Source organism: Ictidomys tridecemlineatus, chromosome 5 (genome assembly GCF_052094955.1).
Source record: "Ictidomys tridecemlineatus isolate mIctTri1 chromosome 5, mIctTri1.hap1, whole genome shotgun sequence".
Taxonomy (NCBI): Eukaryota; Metazoa; Chordata; class Mammalia; order Rodentia; family Sciuridae; genus Ictidomys; species Ictidomys tridecemlineatus.
The window spans coordinates 66269476-66295160 of NC_135481.1; the positions used below are offsets into that span (position 1 = coordinate 66269476).

The 25685-nt window shown below is 34.8% G+C and overlaps 1 protein-coding gene across 1 annotated transcript; it reads left to right on the forward strand.

Moving 5' to 3' along the window:
• Window positions 1-66: 66 nt before the first annotated feature.
• On the forward strand, window positions 67-25322 carry Sav1 (salvador family WW domain containing protein 1). The gene is made up of 5 exons (XM_078050146.1): window positions 67-531; window positions 2809-3252; window positions 18887-19157; window positions 21466-21609; window positions 23994-25322. The coding sequence occupies exons 1-5, from the start codon at window positions 438-440 to the stop codon at window positions 24193-24195; spliced, it is 1155 nt and encodes a 384-aa protein (XP_077906272.1). The 5' UTR covers window positions 67-437; the 3' UTR covers window positions 24196-25322.
• Window positions 25323-25685: the final 363 nt, after the last annotated feature.

Genomic DNA, 25685 nt, shown 5'->3' on the forward strand with positions numbered 1-25685 from the left:
AGACCGGTGGGGGGAGGGGCGGTGGCTGGCGCAGCGTCGAGTTTCCCAGAATTCCCAGCGGCCGCGGGGAAAGTTTACGGGACGCAGGCGGCGGCGGCGGCGGCGGCCGCAGCAGTAGTAGCGGTTACTAGGCTGCCCGCGGCGGACCATGGCCCTGGCCCAGCGTCCTTGGCCTCTCCTCACGGCGTCCCCGGGCAGCGTCGCAGCGAGGGGAGACTTCCGGGAAGGAACTGACATGCGACTGAGCGGCGGTCGGCGCGCTTAGCGCCGCGAACATGCGGCAGTCCCTGCGGGCGACCCCGGGCTGCGGAGAGGCAGCGGCGGCGGCGGCTCGGGAGGGAAGGAGGCGCCGGCGGAGGTGGCGGCGGAGACGGCCGGCGCCTGGCGCGGAGCCCTAGGGAGGCTGCTTGGCGCGGCCTCGGGCCTCCTCGAAAAGGATGCTGTCCCGAAAGAAAACCAAAAACGAAGTGTCCAAGCCGGCCGAGGTGCAGGGGAAGTACGTGAAGAAGGAGACGTCGCCTCTGCTGCGGAGTGAGTGTCGGCAGCGGGACGCGCCCACACCTGGCCGGGCGGTCACGGGCAGCGGGGATCGGGCTGGGGCGCCCGGCGGGACTGCTCCGTCCACTTTGATCCCGGGAAGTAGTTTGTTTTTTTTCTTGTGGTTGAATTGGTGTTTATTCATTGAAAGTCGGTGAGGAGTAGGAAAGGAGTTCATCTACAGTCCCTCGACTCCCCCTAAAAATAAACTTCCCTGCCTCCCATGACAGTGTTGATGTTTTGGAATACTGAAAAAGACTGTAGGAAATAATTTGCTAATTCCCTCATGCCGTAGGAATAAAAGTGATTAGACGGGGATATTTTTTCCTCTTCTAAATATGTCGAGATGTGCCTTTGTTTGCAAACACTGTGGGTGTCACTCGCCCGTGCCCCAAGTAGTGTAAACTCTGGGGACAGATTTCAGTCCTGCTGCAGGATTTGGATCTGAGAAAGGTAAAAAGCAGACCGTCGCTCTTTGTAGAGCTACCCAAAGCCTCATCACTCTTAGGTCTCAGAGTCGGGGAGCCAAAATAATTTGTATTTTGGCCATATTCGTGAGATTACAAAAAGACAAACTTCTCAAAAATGATTTCTCTCACATCAGGAAAGTTATCAAGATCTTTTCTTTGTCTTACTTCTAATAGGGCATATTTTCCCCTAACCTGCTTTTCTTGTCAATTTAAATATTTAACTCATTTTGGGGCTGAATTTTTTAGTGTTTAGGACGTTCTGTTCGTGAAGTAAGGAGTTAATCTTTCGGTGCTCATACTGCGTGCTGGGCTCTTTGTGTAATTTTCCTTCTTGGAAGCTGGTAGTAACCTTGTGATTTAAGCATTACCTCATATTGTAATTGGGAAAGCTGTTCATAGAGGTTCCTAGTATTTGCCCAAGATCACACAGAAAGGGGTGGAGAAATGGAAAAGCATGCTTTTCCATTATGTCCACATCATTAGCCTTATAGATTTATTGTAATAATTGTTGTGCTTTCAACAAAATATGTGAGATGGGTGTATCAATAACTTGAAAGTTGATTTTTAAACTTGTTTTTAACACCTTGGTTTTAAGTTGTACATGCTGTTACGCTACGCTTTTAGGTGTTTTTAAATGATAGCTTGCTGTTTGCTGTAAATAAGGTTTATTAAACATTACTTGAAGTCATGGCATATGTCACATCATTTAAGCAAATAATGAAACTGTGTTTTGTTTCCATCAAGTGTTAGCCTTATTTATTCCAATCTTAATTTGTTTCAGTGTTAACTTATGAAGCTTATTAATAGTGCCCTTATGTGTTGTTTATTTAATAAACTAATAAAATGGGTTCCATATCCAGTTTTCTTCATGTTTTAAAGGTATTTGCTTACCAAGAATGTCTAAGCTATTTTCACATTGTATTCAGTAGTGCTGTTGTCCTGAAAGCCATTGTTCTGCCATTATCTTCTGTTTTGAATTGTAATTATTTATTCTTAAAGGAGCTATAATTTGAGGCTTGGTGTTTATGTTCTTCTTTCAAATGAGATCTTTTTAATTTTCATACCTAAATTTTTGACTTTCTCGTTTTCATTTACTAGTACTAGTTAATTCCAAGAGTAGAAACACAATTACTAACTATAAAATATTTTTCTTGTTTTGTTTTTTTTAATATTGGGGATTAAAGTCAGGGGCTCTTTGCCACTGAGTTACAGCCCCAAGCTCCCTTCCTTTTTTTTTGGAGACTGGGTCTCTAAGTTGATGGGACTGGCTTTGAACTCAGAATCATCCTACCTCAGCCTCCTGAGTCACTGAAATTACAGCCTAATTTTAAAATCTTTTAAAATAAATTCAAATTATCTTTGAAATCGTGTTTGCCAAAAGAAGGAATTTGGGCAATTTCTAAAATGGAGTTTTAGAAACAAAACAGTATAGTCACACACGCTGTTGACTGTATTCTGATTTGTTAAATTATTTTCTATTTTATGCATTACTTCATGAGTATTTCATTATTATTTAGTTCATAGATAAGCTTATTGACATTTCATCATATTATGTATGGTAGTATGCAGAGTACATTTGGTTCTGGCCAAGCTAACACATAGCATATACATGCAAATTATAAATTCACTTGGGTAGGAAAATAATAATCTTCCTCAATTTAAAACACCCAAGTACTATCTTAAATTAAAATTAAAATTTTGTTTCCTTAAGTCCATTGGTATTTTGATTTTTGAGTAGTAGATGTAAATGAACAACTTTAGAAAAGTTTATTGAAATTGTAATTTTCCTCTTTTATTATAGATCTCATGCCTTCATTCATCCGGCATGGTCCAACAATTCCAAGACGAACTGATATCTGTCTTCCAGATTCAAGCTCTAATGCTTTTTCAGCTTCTGGAGATGGAGTAGTTTCAAGAAACCAGAGTTTTCTTAGAACTCCAATTCAAAGAACACCTCATGAAATAATGAGAAGAGAAAGCAACAGATTATCTGCACCTTCTTATCTTGCCAGGAGTTTAGCAGATGTACCTAGGGAGTATGGCTCATCTCAGTCATTTTTGACAGAAGTTAATTTTACTGTTGAAAATGGAGACTCTGGTTCCCGATATTATTACTCCGATAATTTTTTTGATGGTCAGAGAAGGCGTCCACTTGGAGATCGTGCACATGAAGACTACAGATATTATGAATACAATCATGATCTCTTCCAAAGAATGCCACAGAATCAGGGGAGGCATGCTTCAGGTAACTTAATGTTATAGATACATATTAGTTTATGCTGATACTATATTAGTTTATACTATATTAGTTTATATATGCTTCAGGTAACTAATGTTATAGATCCTATATTAGTTTATATTGAAATTGACATTTCAATATAAAAGATGCTCTTCTGGATTTTCCTGGGAAGCCAACAAATAACTCTTAGAGAAGTTTTTTCCATTTCCCATTTTGTCAGTCTTAATTCTTCCTGCTTGCAAGTAGTTACCAAACTATACTGAATGATAGAATTATTGTGTCCATTTATTTTATTTTATTTATTAAATACATTTTTAGCTGTAGGTGGACTTTTATTTTATATGTGGTGCTGAGAATTGAACCCAGGGCCTCACACGTGCTAGGCAAGTGCTTTACCTGAGCTACAACCCAGCCCTGTGTCCATTTATTTTATTAATTGATCTTATATTAAGTTTATTAACTTGATACTTATCTCAAGACCATCTAGACTATTAATATTCTTAAAACATGGAAAATTTAATATGTCTGGTTGGGTCAAATTTAGATTTAGGTTTGGTAGAATAGGAAAGTTAGTTCTTTAGACAAGCAGGACTTAAACCTGGGAAAGGAAAAGAGGATAGGAAGAATTGAGTATGATGATAACATGGGCAATTACATTATTTCATGAGACCTACCACTGTTTCTTTGAACATAATTTTTCATAACCCAGTAACTTCCCAAGTTGATCAGAAATACTTATTATCAAATGGTTAATTATGTGTCAAAAATCTATTTTTGTTCTTTTTGTAATGGGCAAAAAATATTAATCATAGAGTTAAGGAAAAATGCTACTTTTCTTAACTCCTGACTTCTTCAAGGATCAGAAGATATTGGGGAAATGTTACAGTTCTATTTTATCCCTAAAGTACTGGATTACACAATATAAACTGATGCAAACAAAATTAAACTTTTCTCATCTGATTATTTTTTTCCTACGTAGTAAGTTGTAGTCTTTAAATTTGGCAGGATAAAGATAATTTGTGCAACAGATATATTTTTTTAACCTACATAACTTCAAATAAGCTGACTTAGTAGTTTGGAGTATGAGTATTTTTATTATAGGAAAAACTGTATTCACTTACATATCTCTCATTTTCCTTAACCATCTTGGAGTACCTTATTTGGGGAAACAAAATCAGTGTATACACAACAGTCATAGAAATGTTTATTATGTTTTGTGGTCCTGACTGATAGAGAGTCAGAAGAGAGATCAGTGTAGGCTGGAGTACTTTAAAGAATGATTCATAGAGGAGGTAAAGTTTAAACTGGGCTTTGGGCTTGGACTTTAGATAAATAGAGCAGAAGAAAGGGGTTGGAGTTGATGTAATTTGACTTTCTTTGAAGAAATAAAATATAAGATGAAGATTTGTGGTCCCATAGCTTGCTTAGACTTGAGTCAAGCAGAAACCATTAATTGGTTCTTCAAAAAGACAAATGATTTTTATGAAAGCAGTGTTTAAAAGATTAATTTTGCAACAATATTTAGCATGAATTAAGGTAGCTCCCTAGAGAAAAGAGAATTTAAGTACCAGTGTCAGTGGAGAGAAAGCAGATCTAGGATGCTTTTTGTAAGAAGAATGATCTTATGGGTTTGAGAGAAGGTAAATCATTAGAGTTTTGAAAATTGGTGAATGGTGAAATAGTTGGTAAGAGCAGCTTATTTTATGAAAGCTGACAGTGTAGTCTCATTGGAACATTAAATAGGAAAGGTTTTTCTGGGCATGCTGAAGTACTGTCGAGCCTGGATGAGTGTCTTGATTTTAAAGACTTAGGTTAAAGGATTAAGATAGTAACAGAAGAATTACAAATTATTTGTAATATGCAGTTCTAAACCTCAGAAATAACTTGTTATCCAACTAAAATAAATTTAAGAAATAAAGCTCATTTATATTTTCTTTTAGAGTATTAACTGCTTATTATAGAAAATTTACAAAATGCAGAAAAGTATTCATTTGCCAGAGATTCTTAGTTATTTTCTTTTCTTCATCTTTCTCCAGAAGAAATGCCTTAAAAAAAAAAAAAAAAGATTGTTGTGATTATACTCTGAATAGTTTTGTGTCCTTGGTTTTTACTTAAGTTGAATTTCTTAATGTTCTACATTTTTTATGGGTGCATTTAATAATAAATAATAATATATCACTATGGTTTATGTTCAGTGGTTAATATTTTGAGTAAATTAATGAGGACTTGTTTTGAACATTTGGAAAAGGGAAAAGTGGGGCACTGCCAAATTGGGACTTGGCTGCAGAGGAAGTTTGAGAGGGAAGAGTCAGATATGATTGGCATAGCACCTGACAACATAAGAGTTGCTTAAAAATATAAATGGTTGAATGAATATATGAATCCAGAGGTTTCAAACCTGGAAACATAAGTTTTTGTTAGCTGAGGAGGAGCAGGTATAATAGGTGTGTTTATTCTTAATATATTTGTTGCTCTTTGCCCTCACCTTTCCCATTTCTATAACTGCAAACATTACTAATAGTTCACAAAGGTTGAACATCCCTGTTTTAGTCACCTTTTACGTTGCTGTGACCAAAATACCTGACAAGAACAACTTACAGCAGGACAGATTTGTTTGGAGCTCATCTTTTCAGAGGTTTCAATCTGTAGAGGACTAACTCCATTGCTCTGGGCCCCAGGTGAAGTAACACATCATAGGGGAAGGGCCCAGTGGAGGAAAGCTGTTCTGCTCTTGGCAGGGTCAGGAAGCAGAGAGAGCAGTAGTGGGAAGGAGGCTACAGAAAAGATACACTCTTCCAGGTCACAACCCCAGTGATCCACCTTCTCTAGTCATACCTCACATGCCTACAGTTACCACGTAGTCATTCAAACTAGGATGGAGTGGTTAGGATATGGCTCTCATAATCCAGTCATTCACCTTGAACATTCCTGCATTAATACTGGACCTTTTGGGAACACTTCATATCCAAACTATAATACGAAAATTGGAAATACTCAGATATCTGAAATTTCTTAAACACAGACATGATACCACATGTGTAAAACTTCTCCACTTAATCTCACTCTACAGGTGGCAATCAGACCTGCAGGTGCATTAAAAATATTGTGTAAAATTACCTTCCAGCTGTGTGTATAACGTGTGTCTGAAACATACATGAATTCTGTGTTTAGGCTTGGATTCCACCCCGAAATACCTCATTATGTGTATGCAAATATTCCAAAATCCCCACCTCACCCCCAAAAATTCAAAATTGGAAACACTTCTGGTTTCCTAAACATTTTTGATAAGGATACTCTACCTATAATACTTTTCTACTTGAACGTTTCATATGTAAGTATGAAGAATTAGTAACACAAGGTTAAAATATTGTTTTAAAATTCTGATTTATAAAATGCCATTGAGGAAATATTCTAAATCTTGGTGGATCCTCTCATAGGAACAATCTGACATGTTTTAAAGACAAATTTTAAAGCAACTTTATTTTAGACATAAAGTAAAGGTTAACTGATTAAATTAAAGAATGTCATTTTAAAAAATAAGATCTGATTTCATGGAATAGCCAGATCTGCTTTTAATGACAGTAGGCTTCTATGTTCTCATACCCCAGGCCCTTTAATATCATATTGCATTACAGAAAGTTGCAGCTATTTGAAGAATCTTTTGTAATAAAATATCCTCCTCTCCCCCAAAAAATTGTTTTTAAAGATAAACATTTATTATAGCAATCATACATTGCTTAAGAATTTAATAACATTAATGTATATCAGGGCAGTATGGATTTAATCTGTTTTTTAAAAAGAAAATAGTACTTTTTTGAAGGAATTCCTTAAGTTATGGGGAAAGATTAACAATTATTAATCAGACAGAAAAACCTACTACCTGTCTTTTCCAGAAGGGAAAAATCTGTTTATGAAACAATAACAGAACATTTTAAATTCATCTTGAAAAGATCTTAAAGTTATATTTTCAAGGTTTAATCTGGTTAGGGCTCAAGGAATTTGAAGAGAAAGGAGAAAGTAAATTTGTGGGAGAGAAGGGCTGAGTTGTTGACAGTGTGTTTTTATAAGCAATAAAATTATTACTAATGTAATAAGCATAAAAAGAATGGAAAAATTGTTTTGAGTGGCTTAATAATATTAGTAATTTCTGCCCATAAATTTTTACTTAGACTTGCAGGAAACGCCTTCTCTCAAAGGCGCAAATACATTTTCTTGTATTTAGCAGGGGCGCAAAAACAAGTTGTATAGTATCTTAATGAGTTTTAGAGGGCTTGGGAATTCAACAATTAGCTGTGATATTTGACCTTTAATGTTCTTGGCCAACATGCCAATCTGGCACTTACAGTATGTGCCACAGGAAGGAATGCTGCTATTAACAGGAAGTCTTTAGTTGGAATACTAAAAGCTGATTGAATTTCTTTGTTTTGCACTTAAATAATTTAGTTCCATGAGAGGTGGGAGGGAAAGGGAGTGAGAAGGGAAATTGCATGGAAATGGAAGGTGATCCTCAGGGTTATACAAAATTACATAAAGAGGAAAGGAGGGGTAAAACAAGAAAATACAAGTGGAAGAAATGATTTACAGTAGAGGGGGTAGAGAGAGAAAAGGGGAGGAGAGGGGAGGGGGGATAGTAGAGAATAGGATAGACAGCAGAATACATCAGTCACTAGAACGGCAATAGGTAAATCAATGGAAGGGTAACTGACGTGATACAGCAATCTGTATACGGGGTAAAATTGGGAGTTCATAACCCACTTGAATCAAACTGTGAAATATGATATATTAAGAAAAATTTAAAATTTTTTGAAGTTTTTTTTTTTAATTTTAGATATGGGCAGATAATTTTTTTTTTTAGAGAGAGAGAGAGAGAGAATTTTTAATATTTATTTTTTAGTTTTCTGCAGACACAACATCTTTGTTTGTATGTGGTGCTGAGGATCAAACCCGGGTGGCACGCATGCCAGGCAAGTGCACTACCACTTGAGCCACATCCCCAGCCCATTTTTGAAGTTTTAAAGATCACAGAATTGTATTATTTTAAAAAATCAAACTAAAAAGTATTAGGTTTACAAAATAGTGAATTTATTTACTCTAGTAAACATGTAAATATGTAGTTAATCAGAATCATTTTTTGAGGAGAGGTTGACAATCTTAAGAGATACTTTATCTGTAATTACTTTGCAGAGGTACAGATAAAACAGTTTGGTTCAATACTGAGGTCTTTTTATCAACATCCTAATTGTAACACTGGCCATAATGTTTAGTAGTTATTACTGTGGACCTTGTGGAACTTCATTAGAGTTCTAGATTCCATTTTTTTTCTCTATAGGTACTACAAAACTAGAATTTTTTTACTTATTTATAAATGTAGGTCTCATAAGTATTTTTCTTCTTCTGTGAGGTTAAGTTTTTTTGAAGGTATATTTCAGTGAAAGACTAATTAAGACAGTGCTTTCTTCAACTTTAGAAAATCATGTAATTAGCTTGCAGTGTTTTACTTTATATTAATGGAAAATGTTTGTGCAGCTATTTCCTGCAAATGGAAACTATTTTGAGGATTATTTATAAATGCTCCGTAGTCTTTACTGGGATTAACTGAAATTGTAGAAACACTGATTTTTTTTTTTCTTGTAGCACAGAAACGGAAGTTCTCATTTTTCTCTGCTGACTTAGTTCAAATTTGGTAGCTCACTTTTTCTGTTATTAGTTACTGTAATTTTTTTTTGAAGAGCTATAGATAACCTTTGTTGCTAAGATTACATGGTTAATAATAAGTTTGTCATTTGATCTTATATTATTTGTGTGGCATCTTTGGTAAAATAATTTACTTGAACCTTTGTTTCCTTGTCTGTAAATTGGTTGTAATAATATCACCTCACAGAGCTTTCTTTGCTGGAATACTTCATAGGTGGTGATGTATACATTGTATTGCATTGGTTCCAGAGACACAGTATGACTGATTTCTCTTTTTGTGATATTAATATTGATCATGTACACAAATAAACAAGCAAACAAAAAACATTGATCATGGGTTCAGATGTCAGTGGGATTAATCAATCTATCAAGAAGTTCTCCATCAGCCTTTTTCTTTCCAAGTATTTTTTTTTTTTAGCTGTCAGTGGACCTTTTACTTTTATTTATATATGGTGCCAAGAATCAAACCAGGGCCTCACACATGCTAGACAAGCGGCGGTCTACCACTGAGCCACAACCCCAGACCTTCATCAGCCTTTTTTTCTATGGCTGCCATTAGAGATAATTAACTAGATCCAGATTTCATTAGGAGCTAAAAATTGTGATTTTCAAATTCATGTATTTCTTCTGTATTAGTGGAATTATATAATAATGAACTTCCATTTATCAGTTATTTGGTTGCTGTTCATTTAGGAAAGATGAAACAAGCACTAGATCTTTCCATTCATTTACTATTTTCAGAATAATGAAATGGAACCCTAGCCACTTCTAGAGGTGATTAATGAGTTTTTATTTTCGGTGTCATTATGGACTTATTTTTTTTTTAATTTTAGTTCCGAGCTTTATTTGGATTTTGGATTTAACTAGTTTTTCATTAATATCCATTTTCTGTTCCAGGGTCTAATCCAAAATACCGCATTTCATTTAACTGTGATGCCTCCTTAGTCTTCTTGGGTTCTCTGCTAATTTCTCAGTCTTGTTTTTCATGACCTGGACAGTTTTGAAAAGAGTACATGTCAGATGTTTTGTAGGATGTTTCTTGAGTTGGATTTTGTCTGATATTTTTCTCATAATTAGACTGAACTTAATAGTTTTTGGAAAGCGTGAATATATCTTGTACAAGAAGGTACATGATACCCTTAATGACATTACTGGTAAGTTAACTTTTATCACTTAAAGTTTATCAGGCTTCTCTACTGTATAGTTACTATTTTCCCCTTTCCATATTCTATTCTTTTGATAGGAGTAACCTACTTAACTCTTAAGAGGGGTAGGTGGGTTGAGATTTACCTCCTGGAATGGGGAATATGCAGAATTCTATGAATATCTACTTATTTTTCAGTGAAGAATTGTCTTTTATTTATTCTATGGTTCCTACCATATAGACTCCCATGTATTGTTATTTATATGCTTTGGTTTATAATCTATTATTAAGTCATTTGCTTTATTGTGCAAATTGTTTCAACTCTGGCCATAAGAAATTCTTTCAGTATGGCTCTCCATCTTTTTTTTTTTTTTAAGTAGTACCTTATTTTTTGATTACATGTTACTTTTTATGTTGTGTTGTATTTTCCCTGCCATAAAACCTTGGATCAACCTAGGATCAGTCATTTCTCCAAAGTGAACTTTGGACTTTAAGATTTGTTTTTCAATTAATTACTATGGTTATTGTTTTGATGTTTAAATTGTTCCTTCTTTGGCCACTGGAATCCATTCAGGGTTAGTTCCCATTGTTTGCACTTTGCTTTCTAATGTGAGTTTATGTTCGGGCTCATTTTATGTATTTCCTATGTCAGCTCTGGAACCAATCACTTATCCAAGGATCACTGGTTCTTTTTAGTAGGGAAATAGTATGTGGGGATCACGATACACTTTTACTCTTTACTACTGGGTGGATTTTTGTTTCTAGACCTTTTTAGTGGACATGTCTAGGAAATGTGTTTTTTGGAAACAATTTTATCATGAGGTTTTACTGTTGGGAATTTAAATTTAAATTTAAGTGAATGGCACCTGCCAATAACCTTATATATAACCTGCCAATAAGATTTCAAGTTTTTACTTTTGCTTTCTTAAAAAACATTTTATTTGTCGTAAAATACGCATAACATAAAGTTTGCCATCTTAAGCATTTTTATATGTATAGTTCTATAGCAAGTATGTTCACATTGTGCTACCATACTTTTTACTTTTTTTCATACTGGAAATCATGGTTTCTCTGGACAAGTATAAAACTATTCATTTGCTTTATATTACGTAACTCATTTTTAAAATAGTGCTATTAAGATAGTATTACTTTTAATATTTTAAAATAGTATTATTATCATCATGACTGCTGAATAAAACAGAATTATTATTTCTATTATTTTTAGTTTAAGGTATTTCCCAGTCAGGAAGTACAATTATTGTGTTTAAAATTCACTTTGAATAATTTTGTCAAGTATGGCTAAGCCATTTGACATTCACTTTGATTAGTTTGTTTCATTTTAGTTTCCTACTGAAGGGATTGCTTCTTCTAAATTTTGATTTAATTTTGTTTATAGGACATCTAGAAGATTCCAGAACCAAAGCTATAAAACAAATTCATTTAGAAAATTACTTCTGTCCCTGTCCCCTTCTGCTTTGTTTGTTCCCTTCCTCCCCCATAAATAAGCATTTTCATTAATTTTGTTGTATCCTTCCATTGTAACATTTTATGAGAATAATTACAAATCTGTCTTTATTTATACTCATCCTCCTTTTATATATATTGCTAGTTATCTGTTGCTGTTTAACATGTCATTCCCAATCTCAATGGCACAACAAACATTTATCATTTCAATTTATGTGGGTCAGTATGTAAAAAGTATCTTAGCTGGGTAATTCTGACTCAGGTCTCATGAAGTTGCAGTTCAGATGTCAGCTGGGGCTGTAGTTGTCTTAAGTCTTTGCCAGGACTGTAAGATTAATATAAGGCTATTAACAGGAGGCGTCAGCTCTGGTTCAAGGCTTCATTCAGTTCCTCAGTGCATGGGCTTTTCTTGACAGCTGGCTTCCCCCAGAATGAGTAATCGGAACAAAGAGCAAGTGATCTTGACCAGGACAGAAGCTGCAGGGTATTTTATATCCTAATATCATAAGTCACATGCCATCCTTTCTGCCATAAACTATTGCTCACACCAACAAGGGGTAAATGAATATTAGGAGGACAGGAATCCTGGGCCAAGGGCCACTCTATGGGCTACATACCACATATGTATAAGCTAGTATGTAATGCAGATTCTTTTTTCACATAATATTTCCTAAATATTACTCTAGGACAGTAAAAAGAAATCATCATCATTCATTTTTAATGCATAATATAGTATTCTTGTCTGGTCCTTGAATATAATCACAATCACCCAGTATCCTAATAGTTGAGACTTAGATTATTTTTAGCCTTACATTACTATAGATAATGCTCCAATGACTAGCCTTATGCATTTGCTATTTTTGTGTGCTTTGTATTTAAGTGAATGGCACCTGCCAATAACCTTATATATAACCTGCCAATAAACTTAGGTATCCTCCTTTAGAATCTTAGAATTTGAATTGAAGCTTTCTCCTTAATTTTAAAGTTTTTTTCTGAATTTTTTTTGCTATTAGTGTTTTCATATACATAGCAATATGGTTGACAGACACACTTCCATTCTAATCTGGGCAAGGGATCCTTACTTGTTAACGTATTTAGGATTGCCAGTATAATTTCAGAACATATGAAAAATGTTTCTTTTTCTATTCCATTGCCTTAGTTTCTAGCCAAGCGTAATTTTAAGAACTCCTCAAAGTTAGCTGGAAACCTTTGGACAAACAGATGTTTTGTTCTATAATGATAGTCTTTCATACCTGAATGGTAACCCACCCAATCTTTTCTTATTTTGAATTTTCAGATGTATTCTAAATTTGGCAGTTGGAGCCTTGTGTGGCTTTTGACATTTTCTGTTGACACACTAAATTTTCATTTGAGTGCTATATCTTTGTATTGTTTAAGGACAAGTATCTAAATTTATATTAAAATTCTGTCTAGGCTATAAACATTATAAAAAACTAGGAGTAACAGTAGAATGAACTGGAAACTATCTTCTTCTCCTTCTTCTCTTACCACTACCACCATTATTTAAACCCAGGAGTTTGTACATATGCTTATATAAGTACTTCATCACTGAGCTATGTTCATAGCTTTTTGTATTTTGTGTTTAGACTGGGTCCTGCTCAGTTTCTCAGGCTGGCTTTAACCTTGAAATCTTCCAGTCTCAGCTTCTCTAGTAGATGCAGATGGGGTAGTTTTTTTTTTTTGTGTGTGTGTGTGTGTGTGTGTCTAAAATCAAGTGACCGTATTTGTGCAGGTCTATTTCTAAGCTCTCTATTCACTGGTCTGTGTATATTACCTTCCCTAATACCACACTGTCTTCATTACTAGAGGTTATTTTTTTGAACAGTTACTGTATACTGTATTCCATAAACACTGTTCTAAGGACTTGAATGTGTCTCTGAATAAAACTAGGCTTCCTATCCTGTGGATCTTTCTCTTGAGATCAGAAAAATGATAGTCACTGTGGGATTCTTGAAGGATAAGGAAGAAGATCAAAATTATTTAATAATTGTACAGGTTAAAGTGATTTTTAAAAGGTAAAATACAGTAAGTGGAATCTGGAAATTATAAATTGCCATAGGGTAGTAAGAGTGAGTTTCATTGAGACTTTTTGTTTTGGTGGTACTGGGAATTGAAGTCAGGGATGCTTCTACCACTGACCTATATCCCCAGCCCTTTATATTCTTTAAAAAAAATTATATAGTTGTGTCTGGATAGAATGCATTTATTTTATTTATTTTTATGTGGTGCTAAAGATCAAACCCAGTACCTCACACATGCTGGGAAAGTGCTACTGAGCTGCAGCCCCAGCCCATATTTTTAATTTTGAGACAGGGTCTTGCTAAGTTGCCCAAGTTGGCCTTGAACCTGCAATCCTTCTGCCTTAGCCTCCCAGATTGCTGGGTTACAGGCAAATGCTACCACATCTGGTGGTCACAGAAACATTTAAGAAAAGACCTGAAGAGCATGAATGAGTGAGCCAAGCAGCTCTTTGAAGGAAAAATGTTCTAGGAAGAATGAACAGTATCTACCATGTTTGAGAAGAGCAAGGAGGTGGGTGTAAAATGTGGGCATAAAAATAGCAGCTTATGTTGGGCTGGAGATGTGGCTCAAGCGGTAGGGACCTCGCCTGGCATGTGTGCGGCCCAGGTTTGATCCTCAGCACCACATACAAACAAAGATGTTGTGTCCGCCGAAAACTAAAAAAAAAAAAAAAAAAATTAAAATTCTCTCTTTCTCTCTCTCTCTCTCTCTCTCTCTCTCTCTCTCTTTTTCTCTCTCTTTTCTCTCTCTCTTTAAAAAAAATAGCAGCTTATGTCAAAGAAGGAATGGAAATCTGATCAACAGTAGACATGAGATATCATTAGAAGTAACTTTTACCAAGAAACGATAACAGTAAAGATAACTTGTACACAGAATCAAGGAAAAACTTACTGAGCACAGCCTCTGTCACTAATCTTACAGATTTAAGATACTGAATTTTAACATGTATAGGTTTATGTAATGCCAGCACAGTGAGTATATGAACATTTTCATCACTCCAAAAAATTTCCTTGTGCTGCCTCTTTGTAATTCACTTCTACCCTCACCTTTAGCTTCTAGCAGCCAGTCTTCTGTCCTAGTACATAGTCTTGCCTTTATAAGAGTCTCCCTTATATCTGTTCTTTTGAAGGATATGTAAATTGTTTCCACTTTTATGCAATTATAAGATCAGTCACTGAAAACATCCACATGTGGGTTTTTGTATGAAGGTGCATTTTCATTTCTCTATGGTAAATATTTAGTAATGACATTTAGTAATGACATAATGACTGTATTATATAACAGACTTTATAAGAAGTTTATAAAAGTGACTAAGCTGTTTTCTAGAGTGATTGTAACATTTTGCATTCCCACCAGCAGTGCATCAGAACCTGTCAGTTTTGTTTGGCTATTCTCATAGGTGTATACTGTCATCTTATTGTAGTTTTAATTTGCATTTCCCTGGTGTCTGAGCATTTTTCCTGTGCTAATTTACCATCTATATGTCTTCTGTGGTGAATTGCCTGTCAAAATCTTTTGCCCATTTTTTAAAAAATTGAGTTGTTTTCAAGTTGAGGGTTTTTTTCCCCTCCTTTCAATGCTAGAGTTCAAACCCAGGGCCTTGTGCATGCAAAACACTCTACCACCCAGCCCTTCATGTTGAATTTTGAGAGTCTTTCTGTAGTGACAAGCAACTTGTGAAGGTCAATAGAGCGGGAGCCGCTTTATTATAGGACAGAGAAGTATATATACCCAACTAATTACACATCATTAGATACAGCAGTCAGTCATTAAGGAATCCTCATCATCCTAATGGCTCGTTGGCGTTACATCACAAACCACTCCCTCTGGCAAAGTGCCAGGCACTATCTTGACTTGTTTACAGACCCTAACAGGAGAGAGAGAGAAGGGGAAAAAATAACCTTCCAGGGCACACCCCCAGTGATGGACTTCTTCCAGTTAGATATTATCTCCTGCAGTTTGTACTACCTCCTCATATTGCCATCAGATTATGAATCTATCAATGGATTAATCCACTTATGAGGTCAGAACCCATGATCCAATCACATTCCCAAAGACACAGGCCCCACTTCTTAACATCGATGCATTGGGGATTGAACCTTAAACACATGAGCCTTTGGAGAACATTCCAAATCCAAACCATAACAGGTGCAGAATAGAGATCCCAGAAATGAACCAGCTAATTCTTGATTTTTATCATTTAATTTCACATTTTATTCTCATTGTTGGTAGAGAAAGGAAGAAATTATCAGTTAGAGAATTGTATTATTCTGTTGTTTTTCAGACAGAATTAGGATCCAGATTCTAATTGTTTTAATTGAGGATATGGATCAGAGTCAGAAAAGGTCAACCACAGCTGTTTTGGATTGGGGGCTCCTGTGGAAATGGAAGAAGCAGGATGGGGATTGCCCTTGGAGAGTTCATGTTCTAGGGCTCCCATCCAGGTACCTGAGGATCTCCATGAAGGTCACAGGAGCTCTTCAAAGGGAATGGGGATGTCACAGTCCTGTGTATGGTACTCAGCAAGTGGGAGGTCAGCATCATCTTTACAAAAAGGACCTGAGAGGCCCTGTTGTCCTTTTATCTATATCCCAGGTTCTGTGTAGCTCCTCTCCGTAAGGACAAGGCAGTGGTTCATTCTTTGGTCTTGTTGGCTTCATGGATAGTCTGGGATAGATCCTACAAACTTATTAATGTAAGGGAATATTTTTTCCAACTCTTCTTTATACCGCTCTGATTAAGAAACTGAGCAGTTGCTTTTGACACTACAAGATTTTTATCCCTCACTCTGAGGTACATTTCACATTCAGGAAATTCTCATTCTTATATAAATTATGCTCCATTTTTGTATAAATATGTCAAAATATGCTCTACATGTATATCTAAAAAGATCAATAAAATTTAAAAAAAATGCCAACTCTTGCAGGAAACTCCAGATTTCCTGGTCACTTCACATTTTAACTAGCCTGAGAGCTTTCCTGGTTCCTGTTCCCCCCCACCCCACCCCTCCTTTAGTACCTGGGTATTTCTGGAAATTTCATTCTAAAGTGCTGCTTTCTCCATTTTTATTCCTGAGTTCTCCTGGGATTCTTTTCACTGCAGTCACAGGGCCTGTTTTGAGGTTCACAGAGAATTAGAACTTATTTTGCCTTAATGGAAACCAGGCGATTCAAGAGGTACTTGAGTATTGAAATATGTTCACTCCTCAGCTTCTGGCAGTTTGTCTAGCCGACTGATTCTTGACAGAGGTACCAAAAACATACATTGGAGAGGAAGCCTTATCAACAAACGGTGCTAGGTATCCATGTGTAGAAGATTGAAACTAGACCCATCTATTATCTACAAAAATCAACTCAAAATGAATCAAAGACCTTAATCTAAGACCTGAAAATTTGATACTACTAGAAGAAAACAGGGGAAACACTTCAAGATAGTAGCATAGGCAGTGTTTTCCTGGATAGGACTCCAGCATCTCAGGGAACAAAAGCAAGGATTGACAAATGAGAGTACATCAAATGTAAAAGCTTCTGCACTGCAAAGGAAACAACAGAGCAAAGGAGTTTATAGTAGGAGAAAATATTTTCCAGCTTTTCATCTGATAAGAGGATTAATATTCAGAATTTATAAAAGAACTAAAAGAAAAAAATCTTAAGAAAACACGTATCTAATCATAAAAAAATGAGCAAATGACTTGAATAGACCTTTTCAAGAAAAGTACAAATGGCCCATAAATATCTGAGAAACACTTGTTAGATATCAGTGAAATGCAAATCAAAACTACATTGAATTTTCATTTTGCCCCAGCTAGAATGGCTCTCTGTCTGTCTGTCTATGCATCTCTCTATGCTGGTGAGAATGTGGAGAAAAGGAATCCATGTAAACTAGTGATGGGAAGGTAAATTAATACAGCCCTTAGGAGAACAGTGTGGAGGTTCCTCAAAAAATTGAAAATAGAGTTGCCTACCATGTAATCAAGCTGTACTGTTCCTGGGTATATATCTGGAGGAAATGAAAGCATACCAAAAGATATTTGCTCACCCTTGTTTATTTCCAGTACTGTTTACAATAGCCAAAATATGGAATTAGCTGAAGTGCTTGTCAGCAGATGAATGGATAAAGAAAATATGGTGTATATATCCAATGGAGTATTACTGAACCATAAAGAGGAATGTAATCCTGTCATTTGCAAGAAAATAGATGGTACTGGAGGATAACATGTCAAGTGAAATGAGCCAGTCACAGAAGGACATGTGTCATGTTTTCTCTCATGTGGTAACTTAAAAAAAAACATACTGATGATCTGAAAATAGAAGAGGGACTATTGGAGGACTTGACTAGGAAGTAGGGGGACAGGAAAAGGATAGAAAGAAGAGTAGGTATCATCAATGCATGATATGTGTATTTTGTGGAAATGTCACAGTGAAACATAAATTTGCATAATTAATATGTTAATTATATTACACAATTATTTTGACTATTCTGGTTCTTTTATCTTTTGGTATACATTTTAAAGCCCATTTGTCTATTGTCTACCTATGTGTGCAAAAAGTCCTTTGATTTTAATTGGAATTATCTTGAACATAAAGATTATTTCCAGAGAATTGACATCTTAATTGTCTTGAATTTTCCAATCCATTAACAGAATAGGTCTTCTTGTCATTTCTTTTGTCAGTGCTTTTACAGTTTTCAGCACAGAGATCCTGCATGTTTTGTTAATTTTTTTGTAAATATTTGATTTTGGTACCATGATTGATAAAGAAAATATGGTATATATATACCTGATGGAGTGTTATTGAATCATAAAGAAAAATATAATCCTGTCAATTTGCAAGAGAATAGATTGTATCCAAGGATACCATGTTAAGTGAAAATGCTCACCAGCCACAATAGATCTGAGACATTTAGTCCATTTTTGGAGCCACTTGTTACTTTGATAAGCTTCCTTAATAATTCTAGGGCACAGCCTGATTATTTAAGAAATTATAAACTGGGAATGACTTTATAAGTTTTTTTTTTGCTGGAATGTCAAATATTAAATGAGAAAAGATTTTCCTTTATTTGCTTTTGCAGTCTGTGTACTTAAGTAGCTTCTTCACTACTAGTTAAATTTTCATAAGGCCTGATAATGGAAGCCTCAAACTGAAAAACCATACTAACGTCAAAGTCTAGTTCCTCCCTTGTTTTGTAATTAAATAATGATATTGGCTAGTTTTATGAAAAACTTTATAATGTCATAATCATAAATTTTAACTGAAGAGATAATTTAATAACTGTTCTTTTCCTTTTTCCCATCAGGTATTGGGAGAGTTGCTGCTACATCTTTAGGAAATTTAACTAACCATGGGTCTGAAGATTTACCCCTTCCTCCTGGCTGGTCTGTGGATTGGACAATGAGAGGGAGAAAATATTATATCGATCATAATACAAACACAACTCATTGGAGCCATCCTCTTGAACGAGAAGGACTTCCTCCTGGATGGGAACGAGTTGAGTCATCAGAATTTGGAACTTATTATGTAGATCACACAAATAAAAAGGCTCAGTACAGACATCCTTGTGCTCCTAGGTAGAGTATCAATTTTATTTTCAACTTTTTGTTTTCAGATTGTCTTGTGTTAGATTTTGGACTTACAGTTTCATCAGAGGTAGGTATCCTGAAACTTGAGATTTAAGACCTTATTTCTCAAAATTTGTGATAATTTTCTCTGAACTTATTTTAGTGATGAATGACTTTAATAATTTAAAAAGTACTTTTTGTACTCAAAAAGAGGCTCAGTGTTCTTGTAATCAGATTGTTTTAATATGCCAGGATGTTTTTGTTAGATAGTCAGAAGTTGACATAAATAAGTAAAACATCTTTATCTTTATAAATTCCTGTAAATAATTCATACCTACCTCTACCTCCTTAATCAAAATATTTTTGAATTTTATTCAATTTCAGACATGATTTTATGTAGTGTTTCTTACTGTTCCCAATTAAGAAAGTGAAAATTGAGACTGGACTAAATGTCTCAGATCTATTTAATCAATATAGCTAATTATTCTATTTTGTCTGATACTGGGATTACCAGTCAATTGATTTGTTGCCACCGTTTTCACCTTGTGCTAATACTGCAGCCAGTTATCACATGAGCACTTGAAATGTGATTAATCCAAATTGAGATGTGCTGTAAGTGTAAAATACACACTGCTTTCAAAGTACATATAAAGCTAGTAGTAGTTTAGTAATGAAGTGGCAAGTATTTCTCCTTAACTATATTTATAGAACTTCAAGAGCTGAGTCATAAGATTAAAAATGGGTAAAATGTCACCAGCATATTGATAAATGTTACCTAGTATCATCTTAGATAATACAGGTTTTTGGTTATAGTACTACATTTGTGGTTTTTTTAAGAATCCTTAAAATCATTATGAAAATATATTTTAGTGGTATCACAGAGAAGGCTAAACTTTATCATTGATTCGGCTTTGAAAATCTTTTTTTCCTGTGATTCTCTTTAGTGGTATTTGGTCGGTTTTTTGAATGACAGGTTGTTCTCCCTTCAAAAGAACCAAACTTGGGCTGAAGTTGTGGCTCAGTAGTAGAGCACTTGCCTACTCAGCACCACATAAAAATAAATAAATAATTAAAGTTATGTCCATCTACAACTGAAAAAATATATTTTAAAAAGAAAGGAAAAAAGAACCAAACCTGTCATTACCCTTTGCTGTCACTAGGTGGCTGAGATATTTGTGGCCCAAATAACCACATTTGAGAGTCTACTTTTCTCTCCATCGGCATTATCCTTACAATATTATAGAATTTTTATGGTTGTCAAAAGCATTTTCACAATTAATTAATTTGCTTCTTCCAGAATCTCTGAAGAAAACAGGAGGAAATAAACACTTCTTTCAGATTACATAATAAGTAGTTATAGCAATTTGATTTCTTCTGAATCCTCAGTAGAGCTCTTGGTTGACATTAGCTCATTTAATCTGAGAATAATCATGTGTGGTATGAATTTATTATTTCACTTTTACAAATATAGTAAGCTGGCGCTTAGAGAAGTGAAGCAGTTTTGCCCACATTAATGACTCATAGTGGTCAAGCTGAAGTTTTAAAAACAAGTATATTTGACTTCAGAGCCTCAATTTTTCCCTACTGCCAACTTGCGGTGTCAGTGAATGTTTCCCTTTGAACCTACTCATGGAAGAAAAGTTGAAGATAAATTTCAGTGCCATTTTGCACATTGTCTTTAAATTGTTAACCACAGTGTGGTGTCTTATTTTAATCCTGGTTTAGAAGCTATGACCCTTTCTGATATAACATAAATTTTTATGTTTGGAGGAAGACTTTTTAAGTCCATGATTGAAAATAGGTTCTAGTCAATTCTACCTCCTGTTCCTTCTCTTAAATTGATATTGTATCTGCCCCTGCTATACTACATTTCCTAGTTCTTCCCCTTCCCTCTTTTCAATCAACTGGAAGAAGAAAATCATTTTTTATTTGTAGAGAAGTTATCAACTGTTCCAATATAAATTTACAACTAATTACAAGTTATTAGAGAAATGTATGATTCTAGTTTTAAACCTTTATGTAAAGGCTATAGTTTATCCAATTTTTTTGTAACCTCCTTTGACACTGTCCTTGAAAAGATTAAATACCAGCCAGAAGACATACCCTAAAACTAGCAATACTCCCAATTTTCAAAAGAAGATGGATTTTTCTTCCTCATGGTAAAGAAAAGTTAGTATGGTAAAGAAAGCCATTCTTTGAAAGTAGTCAGTTTGGGCAAGAAGCACACTGAAATATGCAAAATTATTCTTTGTTCTTTATAATTTCTTGCTTAGTTTTAGGATTTGTATCTTGATGAATGTTAATTCTGTTTTCTTAGTGTACCTCGGTATGATCAACCCCCTCCTGTCACTTATCAGCCACAGCAAACTGAAAGAAATCAGTCTCTTCTGGTACCTGCAAATCCTTATCATACTGCAGAAATTCCTGACTGGCTTCAGGTTTATGCACGAGCCCCTGTGAAGTAAGTGAATATATAGCACAGATTTTTTTTAAAACATTATTTTAGTTATAGATGGACACACAATATCTTTGTTTATTTTATTAATGTGTTTTTTATGTGGTGCTGAGGCTTGAACACAGTGCCTCACAGAAGCACTTTACCACTGAGCCCCAGCCCCCAGCAGAGATTTTTTTTTAGGGGTCTCTGAGCTCTTTAACACAAGGAGTGCCATATTTTCTCTTAATGATATTGGGTCTATAAACATCATTTTATTTGAAGAAAGGATAGCAAGAGCTTACAAAACTTGAAAATCATTGATTAGAAATACTAGTTCTTCAAACATTTATTGAATCTTCACTTCTTTGTGTGAAGACTTCTATTAGGGATACAATAAGAAGCTTATGTTCTCATAGGAGATTAACTTGTAAAGTGATGCAGTACTTGTGATAAAAGTAAGGACTCAGGTAATTGGTAAGTATATGGTTGAAACAAAGTAGGATATTCTGGGAGGTTACGGTTTTTTGTTAGGAATTATTAATTTATTTCAAATAAATAAATAAAATCTTAAACTACATGAATAACAAAAGTTATAGGAGACAACTTATATGCAAGTGTCTTTATATAGGCTAATTGAATATTTCTTGTAGTATCTCTCCAATTTATGTCCACAGGAGTTTCTGATTAAAGAGAACATAAAGTTTTCTATAAAGATATCATTATCTACTAGTAAATTTGCGTATCTCAAGTAATTGAATAAAATTGGGAGGCCAAGAAAATATATTTACCTTGTGGTTTTGCATATTGTATTCTTGTTGTTTCTGATACACATACCTGAATTGGACAGAAATGTATTCCAAAGTGTCAAGCATAAGATGTGGCTCATACTACTCAGTATATGCTTCTTTTCACTTTTTAAAAAGCCTTATTATTTTTTTTAATTAGATAGACAATTCTTTTGGATTAAAATGGTAAATCAGTTATCAAAGAACCATTGGATAGGACATATTATAAATGGTTACTAAAAGCTGGGCATGGTGGTGCATGCTTGTAATCCCAGCAACTCTGGAAGCAGAGGCAGGAACATTACAAGTTCAAGGCCAGCCTCAGCAACTAAGTGAGGCCTTAAGCAACTTGGTGAGACCCTGTCTTAAATAAAAAGGGCTAGGAGCATGGCTCAGTGGCAGAGTACTTCTAGGTCCAATCCTTAGTACCCACCCCCCCCCAAAAAAAAAGTTACTAAAAATAAATTTGCTAGAAGTTGCAGTCAGCTTCCTGTTATGTCTATGCTACAACAGTTTGAGAAAAATAACTTTAATATCATGTACCAATATGATATTATGTGACTTGCTTTAGTTTATGTTCTTTGTCTAGTCTTAAAGGATATTAACATTTAAAACTACTACTCTAAAGCTTTTTGGTTCGTAGTTGTCTGCTTTTCTCAACTTTTTTGGACATTAAATACTTTTGCTAAAGATAAAAAGCCTTTTTAGGTTTGTTTTTTCATCTTTAAAATGAGAACATTTAATTAGAGTGTTGTCTCTGGATCTCAAAGTATAGTAATTGGTTGCATAGTTCAATCTCAGCATATGATTCACCTATATTGAAAAAGAGCTAAAGATACATGTAAATAAATTTTTCAAGAGTTCTTTACCATATTGTGGAGTCTTCTACCTTCTACTTGTTTTCTCATTTTTGAAAACTGTTTATTCTTTCTTGAGTTTTTCAGTAGTAGGTTTTGCATTGAATTCCTCAGGAATTCTTAGCTAATGATGGTTTCTCTTCATTCCTCCTGTGTTTGTTCCTTGTATGCTGTTGTGAACATAATTCCTCTACTAGATCTATTAACATTAGTAACAAACATGACTTTGCCCCTTTTTGTGCATTATCATTTGCAAGCACAGTGTGGTCTGAAATATCCTTAAGTTGCTGACAGTTAACTCTGAATAAACTTACAAATACCACAGAATGCATTTTTCAGAGAAAAATTACATAGCTATCTATTTGAAATTGACGTTCATGGTTTAATATTAGTATTAGAATAATGGATACTTAAATGAGCATTCTTTAACTTGAAGTGAAATATCTAGTTTTCTCCCTTTCCTAAAAAATAGTTTATTTAGAGCTGGGTGTGGTGCATGCACCTGTAGTCCCAGCTACTCTGGATACTGAAGCAAGAGGATTACTAGAGCTCAAGAGTTCAAGACCAACCTGGGCAACTTGTTGGAAACCTGACTCAAAAAGAAAGAAAAAAAAATATTGTTTTTAAATAGGAAGTTGATAACTCATTTATCTTTATAAAGTTTATGGTTTGTTTAGTTATAATGTAGTTAATGTTTATAAAAGACTAGTTTATTGCAATAAATACATGTTTATGCATGTGTTGTGAATATTATGTTTTAAAACAGATATGACCACATTCTGAAATGGGAACTCTTCCAGCTGGCTGACCTGGATACATACCAGGGAATGCTAAAGTTGCTCTTCATGAAAGAACTGGAACAGATTGTTAAAATGTATGAAGCTTATAGACAGGCTCTTCTCACTGAGCTTGAAAACCGCAAGCAGAGACAGCAGTGGTATGCCCAGCAACATGGCAAGAATTTTTAAGTTAACCTTTTAAGAATAAAATTTAATTTTTATAAGGGCTTTAAAATATTTTCACAGTTGAAAAAACTGCAGACAAGTACTTTGGTTAATAAAGGCAGCTTACTTTTGGGAAGTTCTAATTTTACATATATTTTGTTATTAGAAATTTTCTTTTATTGAACAAAAGAAATGAATTTATTATTTTAAGAGTCAACATGATATGCTTTCAAATATTGCATATTAGGAAATTGCTTTGAATAATCTTGATGGAGAAATATGCAGAAAAAAATGTTACCATTGGATATTTAAAAGGATATGATCACTTGGTAACTCCTTATAGCAGCAGTATCTTTCTTTAAGAAAGAGAAACTATGCAGTATTTTAAAAAGATGTTTATTGCTTTAGTGTGGAATGTTGTCTGAGTTGGATGATTTAAATTTTACCATGGTATAGTTCAAAATATAAAATAAGATTTGGAATCTTTATTGTGATAAATTCTGTATATGGCACCCCCCCCACACACACACACACACAGCTAAATGTAAGGAACTCTTTTGAAGCATGTTGAGAAAAATCTTTTCAGGAATAAATTTAAGCAAGAAGCCTTAGCCTATGTGGGGAAGGTATGTGCATCCCTCAAAAGTTGCTACTTGGTTTCAGCCAGAGCTCTTAATTGGATTTAGCATGGCTCTGATGAGACAGTGCAAGGTTCCAGACGGCATAGTGCACTGCCTTCTGACAGACTGGGTTAAGCTGCCAAAAATGACAATCAGGGATTCAATAAGAAATCTTAGTCATTAAACCAATTTTATATTACCTTTTTTATCTTCTAAGTGTTTGTTACAAAACTTTATATATTTCCCTCCCATTTTCCTCCTGGTTTAATAGTTAAGACATTGTTCATAATTAGCACAATAATTTGATTATAGACAAATTTATGATACTTCTAGCCTGTAAATCTCTAGAATTCTGTGAATTTCATCGCTCTTTAGATACCTGTATTGTAAATATGTAAATATATTTTTAGTTTAGATAGTCTTCCAAAACACAAGCACTCCTAGTTAGATATCAGTTTGAGTTATTGATAAAATGTTAAGTGTTTGATTTTATATAACAAGTTTATTAAATATATTTTTGTGGAAACTAAATGTGTGGTGTTTGAATCCATATTTTAGACATACATATGATTGGTTTTTCCAATCAGAAGATCCATACTTCAAAGAAGCAATATAATGAAAGGTGTATTGAAAAATTAAAAGTATGGCAAGTGGAATTTTATTAGTAAGAAAAGATAATTTACTGAGCTGTTATAAAATTTTTCCCATATGTAAGCTGATATATCTTATGAACTTATGCAACCTCCTATCTTAATTATTTCTTGTCACTTAACCACTTATAAGACAAAGTCTGTTTTGGACTTTGTAGATAAGAGCCATGCAGGATTCCTGGCTGCCCAACCTTGCAGGAATCCTAGCTGCTGCTCCCACACAGGACACCCAGCCACTGCCCAC

Bases quoted from the DNA above. Each gene is read 5' to 3' on its own strand.
- Sav1 (XM_078050146.1), top strand. From the start codon at position 438: ATGCTGTCCCGAAAGAAAACCAAAAACGAAGTGTCCAAGCCGGCCGAG. The intron at 3,253-18,886 runs GTAACTTAATGT...TTTTCCCATCAG, and splicing joins TCAGGGGAGGCATGCTTCAG to GTATTGGGAGAGTTGCTGCT. The intron at 21,610-23,993 runs GTAAGTGAATAT...GTTTTAAAACAG, and splicing joins TATGCACGAGCCCCTGTGAA to ATATGACCACATTCTGAAAT.